At 38.1% G+C, this 14,598-nt stretch overlaps 1 protein-coding gene across 3 annotated transcripts in view; it reads left to right on the top strand.

Moving 5' to 3' along the window:
• Nucleotides 1-14,598, top strand: part of KIAA0355 (KIAA0355 ortholog) — a 49,394-nt gene that overhangs the window by 12,715 nt on the left and 22,081 nt on the right. For all 3 annotated transcript variants that reach the window (XM_026059134.1, XM_026059125.1, XM_026059144.1), the window contains one exon: nt 6,738-8,071. In XM_026059134.1, the coding sequence (XP_025914919.1) occupies nt 7,577-8,071 (495 nt within the window). In that variant the 5' untranslated portion in view covers nt 6,738-7,576. The remainder of the gene's footprint in view (nt 1-6,737; nt 8,072-14,598) is intronic.

Genomic DNA, 14,598 nt, shown 5'->3' with positions numbered 1-14,598 from the left:
TACGGTGTTCCCTCAGCATTGTAGAAAGATTATTCTTGAGGTGTATTTCCCTCGTTGGTTTAAGCTGATATAAAGCCATGCCCCTTTATTTTGTTAGTTTGTAGAGATCAGTGATAGTATCAAAGCAGCTCGCTGGTTCAACTGAAAATCCCCCTTCTGCCCCTCTTCTCCCCCAAGGCTCGAGGTAGAGATCAGGATCGCTCTCTGGGCAGGAGGAGAGGGGGAGGCTCAGGCTCATCTAAGAGGATTGTGAGCTTTTGCCGTTAGTGGCAAAGTGGGTGCTGGCTTTGCAGATCAGCCTCAGGTAAACCCAGCATCAGAAGGTAGTGCAAAGAGAAATTTGGTATTTCTGTTGAACCTCAGTGTAAACGGACATGGCATGTAGTAATATCTTACAGGTTAGTCTGTCCTACCTACTGCTGGAATCTGAAGGACTTTAATATTTTGTAAGAATCACTAGAATGTGTTAGCTCTGATCAAAAAATATATCTACACCTGACTAATTTATCTCTTACTAATAAAGTGTACAAGCTGTTACTGCTTGATTTGTTAAAAAACATGCTTCTTCAGCCAAGAGAAATCAGCTGTTTGAAATTCCGAGTATGTGCCTAAGGAACAAAGGGAAAGACACTGTAATTGTAATTGGTCTTAGCAGAAATGTAAAATTCTTACCAGGAAGGCAAGATTAAAATAGGTATGTAATATGGAACATATTTTTATGTCAAATTTCACATATAAATAACTGGTATATGAGAAATACCCTCTTGTTATGGTAATTTCTTATTATGGCTATCGGCTTCCACAAGCTAATAGTACATTTTTTACACTGCGGATTGGTTGTGACTGTGCTTATGAAAGCTTTCTTCCAAAACCTATAATTTAGAACTTGTTTCAGCAATATATATACACCTTTTTCTTTAACTCTTATATTTTTTAATTACATGACTATCCCTGTTACGTAGTTTAATTCTATGCTATTTCTTTTTATGGATGGACTGAACATGTTACACAATTATTGAGAAATTCTTTATAGTGTCAAATTTTCATTCTTACAGCAATTTTAATATTAATAAATGTGGTATATTGATTGAGAGTGTTGGAGAAGTTCTAGTTCAAGATAGAATTGAACTTCTCAAGGAGTGACATTTGCTACTGAAATTCTAATGTTTCTTCAATTTCATTTCTGGTACATGGATTTCAATTTCTAATATTTTGGAAAGGGTCTGGTTTGTAGATGCTAAATATACTCTTTAGCTGTGAATGTAATACATGCTTTTGGGATAGAGGAAAATAAAAAAAACCCCTCCCATTTAATATCTGTAAACTTATATTGATGCCTAGCTTAAAATCAAAAAATATTTGTTAACATTCTTACTAGATTTGTGCAGTATGCATAGCTGGTACTACCTCTAAGCTGTTTTTCTTAATCAGTTTATTTTCTCTCACCCTGAAAAGTTTATTCAGAGGAAATCGTTTTCACCATTTGTCATAGTTCACTTGTATTCTTACTTACGGTTAGTAGCCTGTCTAAAAGGAGAAGCAAAAAGTAACCTCCTACACCGCACGCAGCCTCCGGCGTTTAGATCCGGGCGACGATGTGGTAGGGTTCATTAGTGTGTTGAGCGCGCTGGAGCGGTCCAGTCTGCAAGGAGCCTACCTGTGACTAACTTTCTGTTTCTCCTGTTGAATTAGTGTGTCTGTGCTTTAGCGTAGACTACTGGTTTGGAGCATTTTATAGCTGTGCCCCTTGGTACTCCCTTCTCCAAAATCCTGTAGTGTTGCCTCTACAGTCCTTGCTATGGTCTTCTCGCCGGTGGGATGATGCTCGCGGTGGCCGAGCGTGTCCGCCGCAGGCTCTGCGTCCGGTGTCAGCCTGGTGCCCCTGCTTGCCGAGAGACCCGCTGCGTTGGGTTTGCCCGAACGTTTCTGGCTGCGGCGCGAGGTGCCGACCTCCAAACCCGGATTGTTTGGGCCTGATGGCAATGCTTCTGGTTCTGAGTCCGCGAGCGGGGTGGACAGTGGAAGACTGGTCTTTAGGAGATAGTGTATGGGCTTTCCTTACTATTTTTGCTCCTCACTTGCAATTCAGGTAAGTACGGTCATTTGAAATTCTTTTTTTTAAGGCATCCACATTTGGACTTTGGGTGGCCAGGTATAGGATCTGGTAAATGCATTAGTGACAGCAGGATTTGAAGGCAGAATAACTCCATCTGTAGTGGAGTGACTTCTGGGTTTGTGAGAGATTTGTGTAACTGAATTTGAGCAGGGATTGGTGTGCTCTCACCAGGAGGCCCTCGACTTCGGCAGCTTGCTGACCTTCTGGCCTTGCAGTAGGCTTTGTTTGTTCAGGCTTTTCCACAGTAAGTAATCTGGCCAGTCTGGGTTTTGTTTCTTTTGGAGTTGTCTTTTTTGGGGCATTAAATGAGCTTGGTTGCTTTTGTATTTAATTGTTTTAGATGGATGGTGCTAGCTGTAATAAGCTTGCCCTGAGATTTGCAGTGTGTATCTCATAAAAACTAAAAACAACATACAATATTTAGAAATATTACTTCCAAAAATTTAGCTAAGTTTACCAGCGTTTTGGATCATCTTATTATTATGTATGTTCGTGATGGTATATATCGTCCCTTCACCAAAAGGAGAATTGACTTCAGAAAGAACCCCTTGGCAAGCAGCTTTTAAAGTTGAGATCAGAGCCATTTTAAGGCATGAAAAAAAATCATTTTATTGTCCAAAAATGTTTACCCAGTGTGGGCTACAAAACTCTTATTTAGGTGGTAAATGAAACTGGCAGAAAGGAAGTTGACAGTATGGGTAACTGTGTAACTAAACTAAGTAGCGATAGACTTGTACCTTTTATTCCTTCCTTCATCTGCCCAGTTTCCTGTATCGATTCAGGATCAGGGAAAAAGTTGCCTCTCCTCCCAGCAGAGCAGTTGCAGGCAAGGCAGAGGGGGCTTAGACCCCTTGTTGCTGTTGGAGTTCAGCACCAGTGGATTTCTGTTGCGCATTTGTGCCTGAAAGTCTTCTGTATAAATGTGAGTCTCTCGCAGTCAGTGAAGTTGAGGAGAATGGTTTTGACTCCTGGGAAGTAGCTAAGCAAAGAATTTTGGGTGTTACACTTTAAAAAAAGAATAGTGAATTTGATTTGCATAAGCGCTCATTTACATGCACTTTGTTTTTTCTATGTAAATGTGGCAATTTGTACACAGAGTGACTCATGTAGAAGTCTGCTTGATTTTATGTGGAAGTGCAAATAGTAGTAACTATTAACCCCTTAACTATGGCATTAACTCTTAAGAGCATAAACAATGCAGTGTGATATGATTTCTCGGTAGCATGCTATACCTGTCAATAGGATAGTATTCATTCTGAAGCTTATTTTTAGACTATATATTATGCACTATTTATAATGTTTAATATAATATAAGCAACATTATTTTGGTCTTGATTACATACAAGAAGGAATATAATTTTTTGATTTGTGGCATGCTAACTTTTTAATGAGACTTTCTACACTTGATTTCTGTGAAATCTCTATTGTCTACAAAACGTTGTGCAAACTTCACATTTATATTTTGGACTGATAACATGCTGTTCTTGTATCACCATAATGAAATCCTTTGAATTTTTTTATAATATGGCAAGAGCTGGCTTGGCATTAAGTCCAAATTGTTATAATAGGGAGCCTACAGTTTTAGTCCCTGCACCAAGGGCAGTGGTGGGAGGGGGAGAAGAGTGAGAATAATATTCTCATCACTTTTTCAGAAAACCGTACAAAAGGAAGAATGTTTCTTTTGTACATAGCACGTTGCCAGTCTCCTTATAGAATGTACAGTTCATGCATATTACATGTCTAGTCTTGAGAAATGTCAAGGTTTGTAGCTTTCCTCACACGGAGTGTTTTCTCTCTAAATAAGTAAGTCTCTTTAGATGCTAAAGACACAAGCTGCCCTCTTTAAGTTGTTGATTTTATTACAAATGAATTTTGAAGTCTATCTATGCACTGTTCAAAGAATTGAATAAGCATCTACAGGTTTGACTATGAAATTGTCTAGAAGTAAAACATAATGATTTATCATGTTTTTATAGCTGTAAGAAATATGAAAATGGCATTTTTTCTATTCATTGCATTTACGTTCTTTCAGGTTTTAGCAGTTTCAGGTATTGCCTAAATATCAGACTCTCTGAAATGGCCAGTTTCAGTGTCTCTTAATTTGATACTGAAAGGCTCTCTGTGTAATCAGAAGAATGAAATCATAGCACCTCTCTCGTATGCTTGACTAGTTCAATGCTGTCTAGCTCAAAATCCCCTTCTTAGCTTTTTCTACTTCTTGTGCTAATTAATGTTTAGAGGTTTCATGATCATTTCTTAAGTTCCTCTCCAAAGTGAAATTCATGTCTATTTAGGCAAAAGTCACCAGTTTACTTATACAATGCATATAAATTAACCAAGTCTTTTGCTCCATCTACATTTATATGCAATCAAGAAAAACAATTTATTCATGCTTTACACTGTAAATCACTGTAGCTTGTAAAGCAAGGAGAAAAATATTTTTAACTATGCATATGATATAAAGATCTCCTAGAAAATTCCCTCCTTAAGTTTACTGCATTTTGACAGATTAATGTGGATATTGAGGAAAGTGTAATGCTAGCTCTTAGGAAAGAAAATAATCAGCTTAAGTACTTTATTAAAGGATGTTGGAATGTGTATGGGAATATATGTGGTGTTTTATCTGTCTATCATGTTTTAAAAAGGGGGAATATAAAAGAATATGTGCTTTAGATCTTGGATGCAAAACCATCTGCAGCAGTGACTTCCTGAAAATCTTGTGTGTCTGTTGTCTTAGCGGGTGTGAGACTATCTGGCTCTCTCTATGGTGTTTCATCCTGCTATGTTTTGCCTGCTTTAAAAGATTTTTTTTGGGGGGGGGGGGTGTCTTTGTATCAGACATCTGTCAAAACACATTATGTGAATGAATTAATATTTTATTTCTTCAGATAGGTGGAAAACAAATTTTGACTAAAGATAAAATCTTAATTCCTCAACCTTTTTGATGCTCCTGATACAGATTTCATATAGTTAAGGGAATATTTTGTTGCTGAATTAAAGTGCTCCTTCTTAATATATCTGGATTATTCTTTTTACTTTTAAGTGCTCAGGAGAAAAAAATCTATTACGAGTTACTGTTTGATACTACCTTTATAAGTCACAATTGCTGCAGTAAGGAAAAGAACGTCTTTATTTGATCAAATCAAGTTATATATTTGTACGAGAGGGAGAGAGTAGCCTAAGGTGTGACTAATAACTAAGACCAGATAAACTGATGGAACAAGTTACAGTTCTGTACTTTATACTTTCCCTCTAATAACATCCAGACATTAGAAATCCGAGGTTTCTTTTGCTGTTGTTTTTATTCCCTCCAAGAAATAGGAAATTTCTCTCTCAAAGTGAGGAAGAATGTAGAAAGTTAATTGTTTAGGAAACTGGAATGGAGCTTCCCAATCTAACCTAACCGGCAAGATAAGAAGTAACTAGGTCAATGCAGTTTTGACCCTGGCACAGAGAAAAGGAAGACACTGAAATGGGATTAAGTAACAGGCTGTAAATTCATAGCATTTACAGAAATCTTTCTCTCATCTCTCTTTCTGTACACATGCATATATATTTATAAACATACATACATATGTTTATGTATGTACATGCATATGTCTGTGTGTGTGCGCATATATATATGCGTGCACACACACAGGTATAAATGTACTCCTCGTGTAACAGTGACCAGTTCATGGATATGACTCCCACCTGTGCGTGTGATCACGCGATGCCCAGCCCTGTCCGGTTAGGAGCTGTGTCTGGCTAAGAGCAAGGGCCCGAACACCTTTATGCCCTCTTCCAGCAGCTCAGACTCCTCCAGCCTGGCTGTGGACGTCTCCTGCTGCAGAGTGACCTGTGTCACTGCTCAGGCTCTACTAACCTTCCTCGAGACGCTCGCGAGAAGGTGCCCTTGGCCCCCCAGCTGCACCGGGCGTTGCTGGGAGCAGTTGGGGCAGTGCTAGAAGGTGCAATTGCCCCATACGTTTGTGTTGGGTGAGACAGCTCTTCTGGCCACTCTGTTAGGTGATTCTGCCACATATGTTGTATTTAATAGGTACACTCCATCGTTCTGAAACCAGATGTGTGCATTGTATTTTTCAGCTAATCTCGGTTAGGATATTAACAGAGTACTTTGTATGCAGTGGTACTGGGGGGAAAAAAAAAGCTGTGTCTGTTCATCCAGTAAATTATTAAAAAGAACCATCAGGAGTCTCAAATTTCTGCAATAAATTATGGTGTGTGGAAAAAAAAGTTTCATTTACTTAATTCTTAAATTATTGAAAAAGGATAAGGTTAGAAAATATGATTAACTCTTCCTGAACTCTGCATTAATAACCTTCCACTGTTGTTAACTCTACAAGAGTTGTGCTGGGGATTAACTGCTAGTCTCAAATTTGGCAGTCTAGGATGGGAGAACTAATAAGAAAATATTCGCCACTGTTACGTTTAGTAACGTGATTATACTAACATGTAACTGCCTTTTAAATTATCAGTACAACTCTCCCTTCTTTGATCTTATGCACTGCTCACAATGTATGTCTAGAGAAATATATCAGGACGCTGCAGGAGTTAAAATCTTAAAGCTTCTCATTGTTCCATAACCTTTTAACTTTTTTTTTTCCTTTTTCCTTCACAGGAAATGACCTAGAGGCCTTACAAATACATTTGCGCATTTTTGTTCCGAGTCTACAATTGAGGGCAAATGCAATCTGGAAGCACCACTTTTTAATGTTACAACGGAAACAACTACCTCAACAAACAAGGAAAGGAGAAGAAGGCTTGCAATAACAAACACTCTAATTTTTAATAGCTTATATTTGCAAAGTCTTCTGTCAACAGAGTCCAGATTTTTTTTTTTTCCTCCAGTATTAAGAAGAGACACTACAAGTAAACTGATTTGGCAGACTGGATCTGTCAAGACATTTAAAGATATTTGATCTGCTGACATAAGGATTTGCTTTTTCAAGGAAGGAGCCTCTGCACTGCTTTTATAATCGCTGTTGATCGGTGGTTTGCTCCGCTTTTCCTGATATTACTAATTGGAAAATTGTATTAAGGTATTGCTTCTAAAAATATTATTTGCATTGACAAAAATAACTTTTGTAGACTTAACAGGAAGTGTCAATATGCTCATGAAGAAATTATAGGCGATAACTTCTCTGCTCCAGCATTGCTTTTCTGTGTGCAGAGTGGAATACCAAACGAGACAGAGCATTATTAAGATACTTCAGCATGCTTTTTGAGTACAGTTTGTAACTGCAGCAGGGCTGCACTGAACACTGAAAATACCAAGTCAGCAAAGCTGCTGCCTTTCTCACTGCTGATACAGATTATACAGACGCTTGCCTTTTTGAAATGCCTTTTGTGAAACCTATGTACACAGTCCTCCACTGTTACTGTACATAACTATATATTTGCAGAAGGAATTTGACAAGTGATTGTTAATTCAAGGAATCTTTGGACAAGCACTCACTTATGTATTGCTGTAGTGCACAAGAAAGCAAAATGGACTATAAGCGGCGCTTTTTGCTTGGCGGGTCCAAGCAAAAAGTGCAGCAACACCAGCAGTATCAAATGCCTGAGCTAGGCAGGACCCTGAGCGCACCGCTGGCATCTACAACCCCACCATCCCCTTTGGTCTCCTCAGCTGCTGCGGGCAGCTGCAGCCACCCTGGATCCCATACTACTCCGATTGCAGACATCCAGCAGGGAATCTCCAAATATCTGGATGCACTCAACGTGTTTTGCCGTACGAGCACTTTCCTTACAGACCTTTTCAGCAGTGTATTTAGGAACTCGCACTACTCTAAGGCAGCTATGCAACTGAAAGACGTGCAGGAACATGTCATGGAAGCAGCGAGTCGACTCACAGCAGCAATAAAACCAGAAATAGCAAAAATGCTGATGGAACTGAGTGCAGGAGCTGCGAACTTTAAAGATCAAAAAGAATTCAGCCTACAAGACATTGAGGTAAGTTACCTTAGGGGATGCTGGTTTGCATGTGAATTTGTCTCATTCCTTCGTAACTGAACTTCTCTTTAAAATCACTGCTACTCCAAAAATTCTCACTGCCTTGCTTTTATTTTTGTGGGCAAAGCTTTCCGCGATAAAAGAAGGAAAACTCTTTTCTATTTTGTTATGTTTTCTCCTTGAAAGTATTAGGTTATTTGCAGTGAGCAACTTCCAAGTATGTTGATCTGAATATTTGGCAGGTATTTCTGTATGGGGACTTGCACTAAATTCAAAGATGTCTTAAAATTGGAAAGGTGAACTTTCTTTCCATTGAATAATTAAATTTTACTATTTGCATTGATTTAAAAATTACTATTCTATGCAGTTTTAACTATTAACTAGTAATCCAAAAACATCTCTCTTCTTTTAGGAAACATATGCTTAGTCTTTAAAAAAAGGGGGAGAAGGATTTAAATAAAAGTTAAAAAACCAACCAAACAAAAAAACCCCCACAGCATCTGTCTTATATTAACTCATATTTCTAACAATATTATGACATTATTTTCTAAATTAAACTATAGCTTTCTTAGTATTATCCATTCAAGGGGAAACCTAAACACGCATGGAAGTGCCGAATTATGATCAGTGGTTGTTTGAAACTACGTATTAGTTGAGTAATGATGCAAATTCATGTAAAACAGCATTTTATCACTCTTCAAAACAGTTCTGTCTACTTTGTAAGCTGTAATATGTAAATGTTACGTGTGAAAGAAAAATATCATGCTAACATGAGATATTTGTGCTTTAAAAAATTGTCAAGACTTTGCTATGGTTTCCATATCCTTGCAGCAAGTGCGCAACAGAGTTCAGAGATCTCCAAGTTACGATAGCACACACAGCCGTAACTGTGTCTGGCTGTGCATTTTCCCTGTAGTAAGTTCTTAATTACATGATTATGTAATGGGCAGTGTTAAGTGATATTCACATATGAATTCCTGGCATTTTAAATAGTTCTTCATATTCTAATGTGTTTATTTTACAGCAGTCTTTGCAAAGTTTTCCCTACTAAGTGCCATCCTGATTAGAAAACTTATTTTTGAGTTTTCTTATTTTTGATTTAGATTTCTAGTAACTCTATAAGTTATGAATGTTATGCATGCTTGCCTTTCAAGCACTTTCTGCTTTCCATAAGTGTGCAACTTACAGGTGAAGTAGTTAAGTAGAATGTAATGTTAAGTCGAATTTGTAGCATGTAATTGTAGCAAAAAATGATTGACGTGTTTTTCCATGTTGTGTACCTGTTGTCTTCAAAAACACCAGTCTACAGAAGGTAGTTATGACTAATATAGAATCAAGCTAATATATTACTATGCTTATCTAAGGCCGTAGAAAAAAATATCTTTTTTCTATTTAAAAATCTGTGTGTGTTCATGTAACTAACGACCTTGATAACACGTGAAAGGGGAATATTTTATTAAAAAAAAAAAGGAAAAAAACATAAAGTACCACCTTTCTTACAGCATTTTTTGCGGACTTTAAAACTCTGTCTTGCAAAATGTTGGCAACTATCTGTACTGCTTTTATAATCTGGTCAAACAATTCCAGGTGCTAGTTGATGCCCCTCTCTGCACCCAGGCGGGGGTCTCCTGAAGGGAGTGCTTCGCTTCTCTAGCAGTGAGCGAAGCTGGACTATATTAGCAAAAGCAAGGTATTGTTTTAGCCCGGCTACGTGTCCTGCGAGCTTAGAGCACAAGTGGAGAAACTTGTTTCTGTCTCCGCTTACCTTTATAAACCTAGCCCTTGTGCACCTGCAGTACTCTTTTTGCTAGGTAGCTCTGTATATGATATTAAATTTAAAGAGAATACAGGTAGAACAGCTGGATTTCTTGGTTTTGTTTTTAAGCATATCTTGGGTAAAAAAATCACTCATCACTGCAGTGCTCTTAATCTTTTCTTAATTAAGGCTGCATCTTACACCTAACTTTAAAAAAGTCAACATGCAAAAGTTACGAGAATTTTTGCTTAACGGGACAAGTATTTCATTCTACTTTTGCTTAAGAGCAAGCAAAATTTAAGGATTTGGCAGTGACTCACATGATAGTTTTATAAGTCAGCTAGGGAGCATCGTTTAGCTGACACAAATATGTGTCAAACTAATTGGATAATTGTGCCCAGGAAGCAGTTATTGGTGGCTCACTGTCAAAATGGAAATTTGTATTGAATAAGGCTTGGCAGAGGTCTGCATAGAGAATACACCTGTTAAATTTACAGATGATGTGAAACTACATGGTACAAGTATGCCGGAAGACGTGCTGAGTTAAAAAGTAATCTTAAATTACACAAATGAGTTTTCCAATTGGGATAGAATTCAGAGGGGAAAACTGCCAAGTACTATACTTAAACAGATTTGTGTTCTCACCACTCTCGCTAATGGAGCATGGCGAATGTATGAATGGGCAGTACTTCTGCAGAGAAGTGTCTGGGGCTTCTGATGATCATCTGTTGAATAGGAGTTGGTGTTGCGCTGTTACATATCATAAATCAATATTGTTGCTATTGTGCAAAGAGGCAGTCGTCATGTGTTAACAGGATATAACCTGCAAGAACCATGAAATAAGAATTCAGCTCTCTTCACTTGAGTTAGTGTGATATTAAAAACAATGCTGCACCAACCCATTATTGCTATTGCACTTAGAAGTAGTGAGCGAACTGGAGAGAGACCAGAGAAGAGCAGCAAGAGTAATCAGACATCCAGAAAATAGAGGACAGATTGCGGGGGGAGGGAAGAAAAAAAGACAAGACATTACTGACTTTACAGAAGAGAAGACTTAAGGAGGAAAATCAGAATTCTTCAGCTATGCAAGAAGCTGCCAGAAGAGGTGGCAATCTTCTGTCCTTCATGTCTGTGTAAGATGGAGCAAGAAGTAGTGAACTTAAATTGCGTGTTAGACATTGTGGAAATACTTTGTAATGTCAGTGAAACACTGAAATGGATTGCTACGAAGGCAAGCAGAGCCTCCATCGTAAAGAACTTCAAGAACAGGTTTAACCTGAATCTGTCAAAATTGACTCAGTTAAAATTGTTCCTTGCTTGGGACAGTAGGATGACCTTTTGAGATCCTCTCCTGCTCTTTTCTGTGATTTGAAGACTGAGCTATTTATGCTAAAACTTCAATTTAAAAAAAGGTTTTTTTCCCCTGATCTACAGAAAAGTTAACATTTCATAAAACAGGATTAAAAAACTCACTTCTGTATCCACCTAATGGAAGCAGAAATAAAAAAATAAAGGAGTTGCCTGACTTTTATCAGGGTTCACTGACTTAGAAAACCAGGGGAAAAGTGTGTCACAGGCAGCATAATTTTTCCTTTGACAGAGGGGAAAATAGAGTAATATCTGAAGTTGCTTTTCCAGCTTCTCTGGTAGATGACTGAAATAACTGAGGTGATTATCTGTCTGAAAAAAGAATTAAGAGATGATTGAATGTCTGAGTGGCAGCTCAGAAATACCCTCTCAAGAGGTGCTCAAGAGCCCCTTATTTGGGGGATGGAGCCTGGCATTACAGAGCAATGGGAGCTGAGTCATAATTCATTGTGGGCTGGAAGAACAGAACCCCAAATTCATTAGAAAGACATCAGAATCAGGCTTTTTCTATGCATGACCTCAACTAAGGAAAGTATTCCTTTCCTAAGCCTTCCTCAACAAAGGATGTGTGTTTTGAGGAGGAATGAGACATATTAGTGGAGTGGATTTTTTAAAAGTTAGGAGAGAGCTATAGCTTTCCCGAGATGCTACACACTTTTTAGCAGTATAGTGGGCTTTAGCTCTCAGGGAAGGCAAGTTCTGATGAACATAGACTGATTTAGATTTGAACTAAAAAAAGATTGTGCAACCTGGACTTGTAGCAGTGGTAGGTGATATAATTTATTTATTTATTTTTGTCAGAACAGAGATTGCTTGCTCAGAGCTGTCTGCCAGGATATATAAGAAGTTGACTTCTCTTGATCAAAGTATTGGTGACAGATGGAGTTTGCCAAGGTTTCTTAATTTCAGAAATGCATATGTTGACTTTTATTTTCTGCTTTTCTTGCCTTTCCTTTTTCTCTTTCAAAAACCTATGAAAACCTCGAATTCTTAGGAGTTTTGTGCCTGTATGGGCGATGAACAGCTTGGAAATCAAGGGGAAGAAAGTGTGTTTCTACATTCTTTACAAAAACTCTATGACTGATATGAAAATTTAATGTAGAAGAGTACACTAAAACTGTTAATAAAAGTGTTAAAGAAAACCCCATGGAAAAATAAGAATTAATACTAGAGAAATGTTTGTCTGTTTCCTGCTCTTTTGTGAAGCTGTGCAGCACAGGCTTCACGCAAAATACAAAGAAGGAATCGTGTTTTAGTTACAGACGGAGTCTGTGTATTTTCTTAAAAGTGGTAATGACAGAAACATACATGTTGCCTCATAACAAAAGGGAACCAAGACTGGGGCACAAACTCCTTACTTGGTAGCTCCATTTCATATTAAATGGTGATATATTTTGGCTTTTCTTTTGAGTATTTAAGAAGCTTATGGAACAAAAATGTCTTAGTAAATATAAAACTGAATCAGCTGCAGACTTCTCAGAGATGGGAAATTGTTACTAGCAAAAAGCTGCTTCAGATCAGTAGAAAAATACTGTGGCTAGAACAGTATTGTGCACTGTTCTGTTGCTTTTGTCCATAGTCTCATAGTCTAATCTCTGATCCACTAGCACAGTCTTTAAAAATATTTTGTATTAGTCAGCCTTTTTGTTTTTAAAGATAGCCTTAACACTAATTTAGCCAAAAAATGTCTAAGAATAGTTAGCATTTTAATAGCTCTCAATATCAGATTACCACTACAGGGCTTTTAGGTTGACAGTCAGTGTAAAGGAGCCTGCCAGGTTGTCCACATCTCCTAATAGTGTAAAGGTAAAGGTATAACTTGTGTTGGAACCTAGTTTATCTCGTAGGTAACTATGAGCAGGATTGTGTCTGCCCGTGGGGTAGTTTTGGGTCATGTGAGATGGCTCTGCTGATCTGCAGGGGCTTGCGACATGGCAAAAATGGGTAACGTTCTGCTCCCTTGCAGTACCGAGTGGAAAAGGGGGTTATCTCGCAGGCTTGTACACCCGTTTGAGTAATATCTCATTGTTAACGTAACGTAATTATATTGCTGTTTTCATCTGGTCTCTTCAGTGGGCAGATAGGTTATACCAGGACTTACCATCACGAAAACTATTAAGAACTGTGCTAAGGGAAATGAGGGTAGTCAGAAACCAGGGAATAAGTGTGTGTTGTGGTGTTTTGGGTTTTTTTTCCTGTTTGTTTGGGAGAAAAGGCTCCTCCCCCCCCCCCAATGAAATACCATTCTATAAAATGGTACTTGGAATGGGAGGTATTTGTATCAAGATTAGAAGACTGATGTATTGATTATTTGTAGGCTTTATCAACAGTAGTGAATGTTTTAAAGAATCTGTGTTTAAAATTTCTTGCCTGGGAATTTGCATGGAATCACTGTTTAGCAATGAAATCTGTGCAGTTTTTGTGTACAATTTGTCTAGCAAAATATTCCAAAATTGATTGCATGCCCCCATCAAGATAATCCGAGATGGAGTGTAGCCAAACACTGCCTCCTCATATGAGATTTCTGTTTGTACATAACCAGTCTGATGATGTTAGCTAGCTTGGTTACTAGCAGTCAGTTGTGGTGTCATGATTGTCCCTTAATTTCACCTAAGAATTTGGGTGATTCCTTGGGTGATGAGCTGCTGTTGTACTGCATGTTCCTGAAGTTGCACAGTTTGAAAGGCATGTGTCCAAAAGTGTTAGTTTAGATACAGTCTTAAAAAAAAACAAACCAAAACAAAGTGCTGAAAAGGAAACTGGATTTTTTTTTCCCCTCAAGATGTGTGAAAAAGGAACGGTAACTCTCTAAACAACTGCAGCTGGAAGCAAGCTACACTGAATAAACTCAACAAACTATCACCTGCTTTAGGGACAAGAGAGTCTGATACAAGACCTCCCTGAAAATTACATTACTTCCAGCTGCCCAAACTTGATGCCAGATTCCTTTAGGTAAGATTATTCAGCTGCTGAGGTAGCTGTCCTTCCTGCTCAAGGGTTAGGAAAGTCAAAGGTGCCAGTGGTGTATTTCTTGGGATAAAAAGTTTGCAGGCTGGAAGAGCTCATCATATGTGCAATGTAAATAATCCTAAGAAGTGGTTTAAAAAACAAAACAAAAAAAATGAACCAACCCCTGCCCCCCAAACCAAAAACCTAAGAACTTACCGGTTGACACCTGTGATAATTCCAGCTCATCTGTGGTTATTACATGGTCCCTAGGCTTTAGTTTGTCCTTTTTATGGTCTCAAGAAGGAGGATTGAACACTCCTGCATTGGAAAGTAGAGAAAAATAAACTCAGAATAGATGGTGATATCTCTACTCTAATTGTGAAAACACTACGTTGTACGCTGATGATGTTCTGCAGATTTTGCAGCGAGGACTTAGTATATTGCTTTACACACT

This window comes from Apteryx rowi, unplaced genomic scaffold (assembly GCF_003343035.1).
Source record: "Apteryx rowi isolate R43461 unplaced genomic scaffold, aptRow1 scaffold_1, whole genome shotgun sequence".
Lineage (NCBI taxonomy): Eukaryota > Metazoa > Chordata > Aves > Apterygiformes > Apterygidae > Apteryx > Apteryx rowi.
This window is presented reverse-complemented; position numbering and strand designations above follow the sequence as displayed.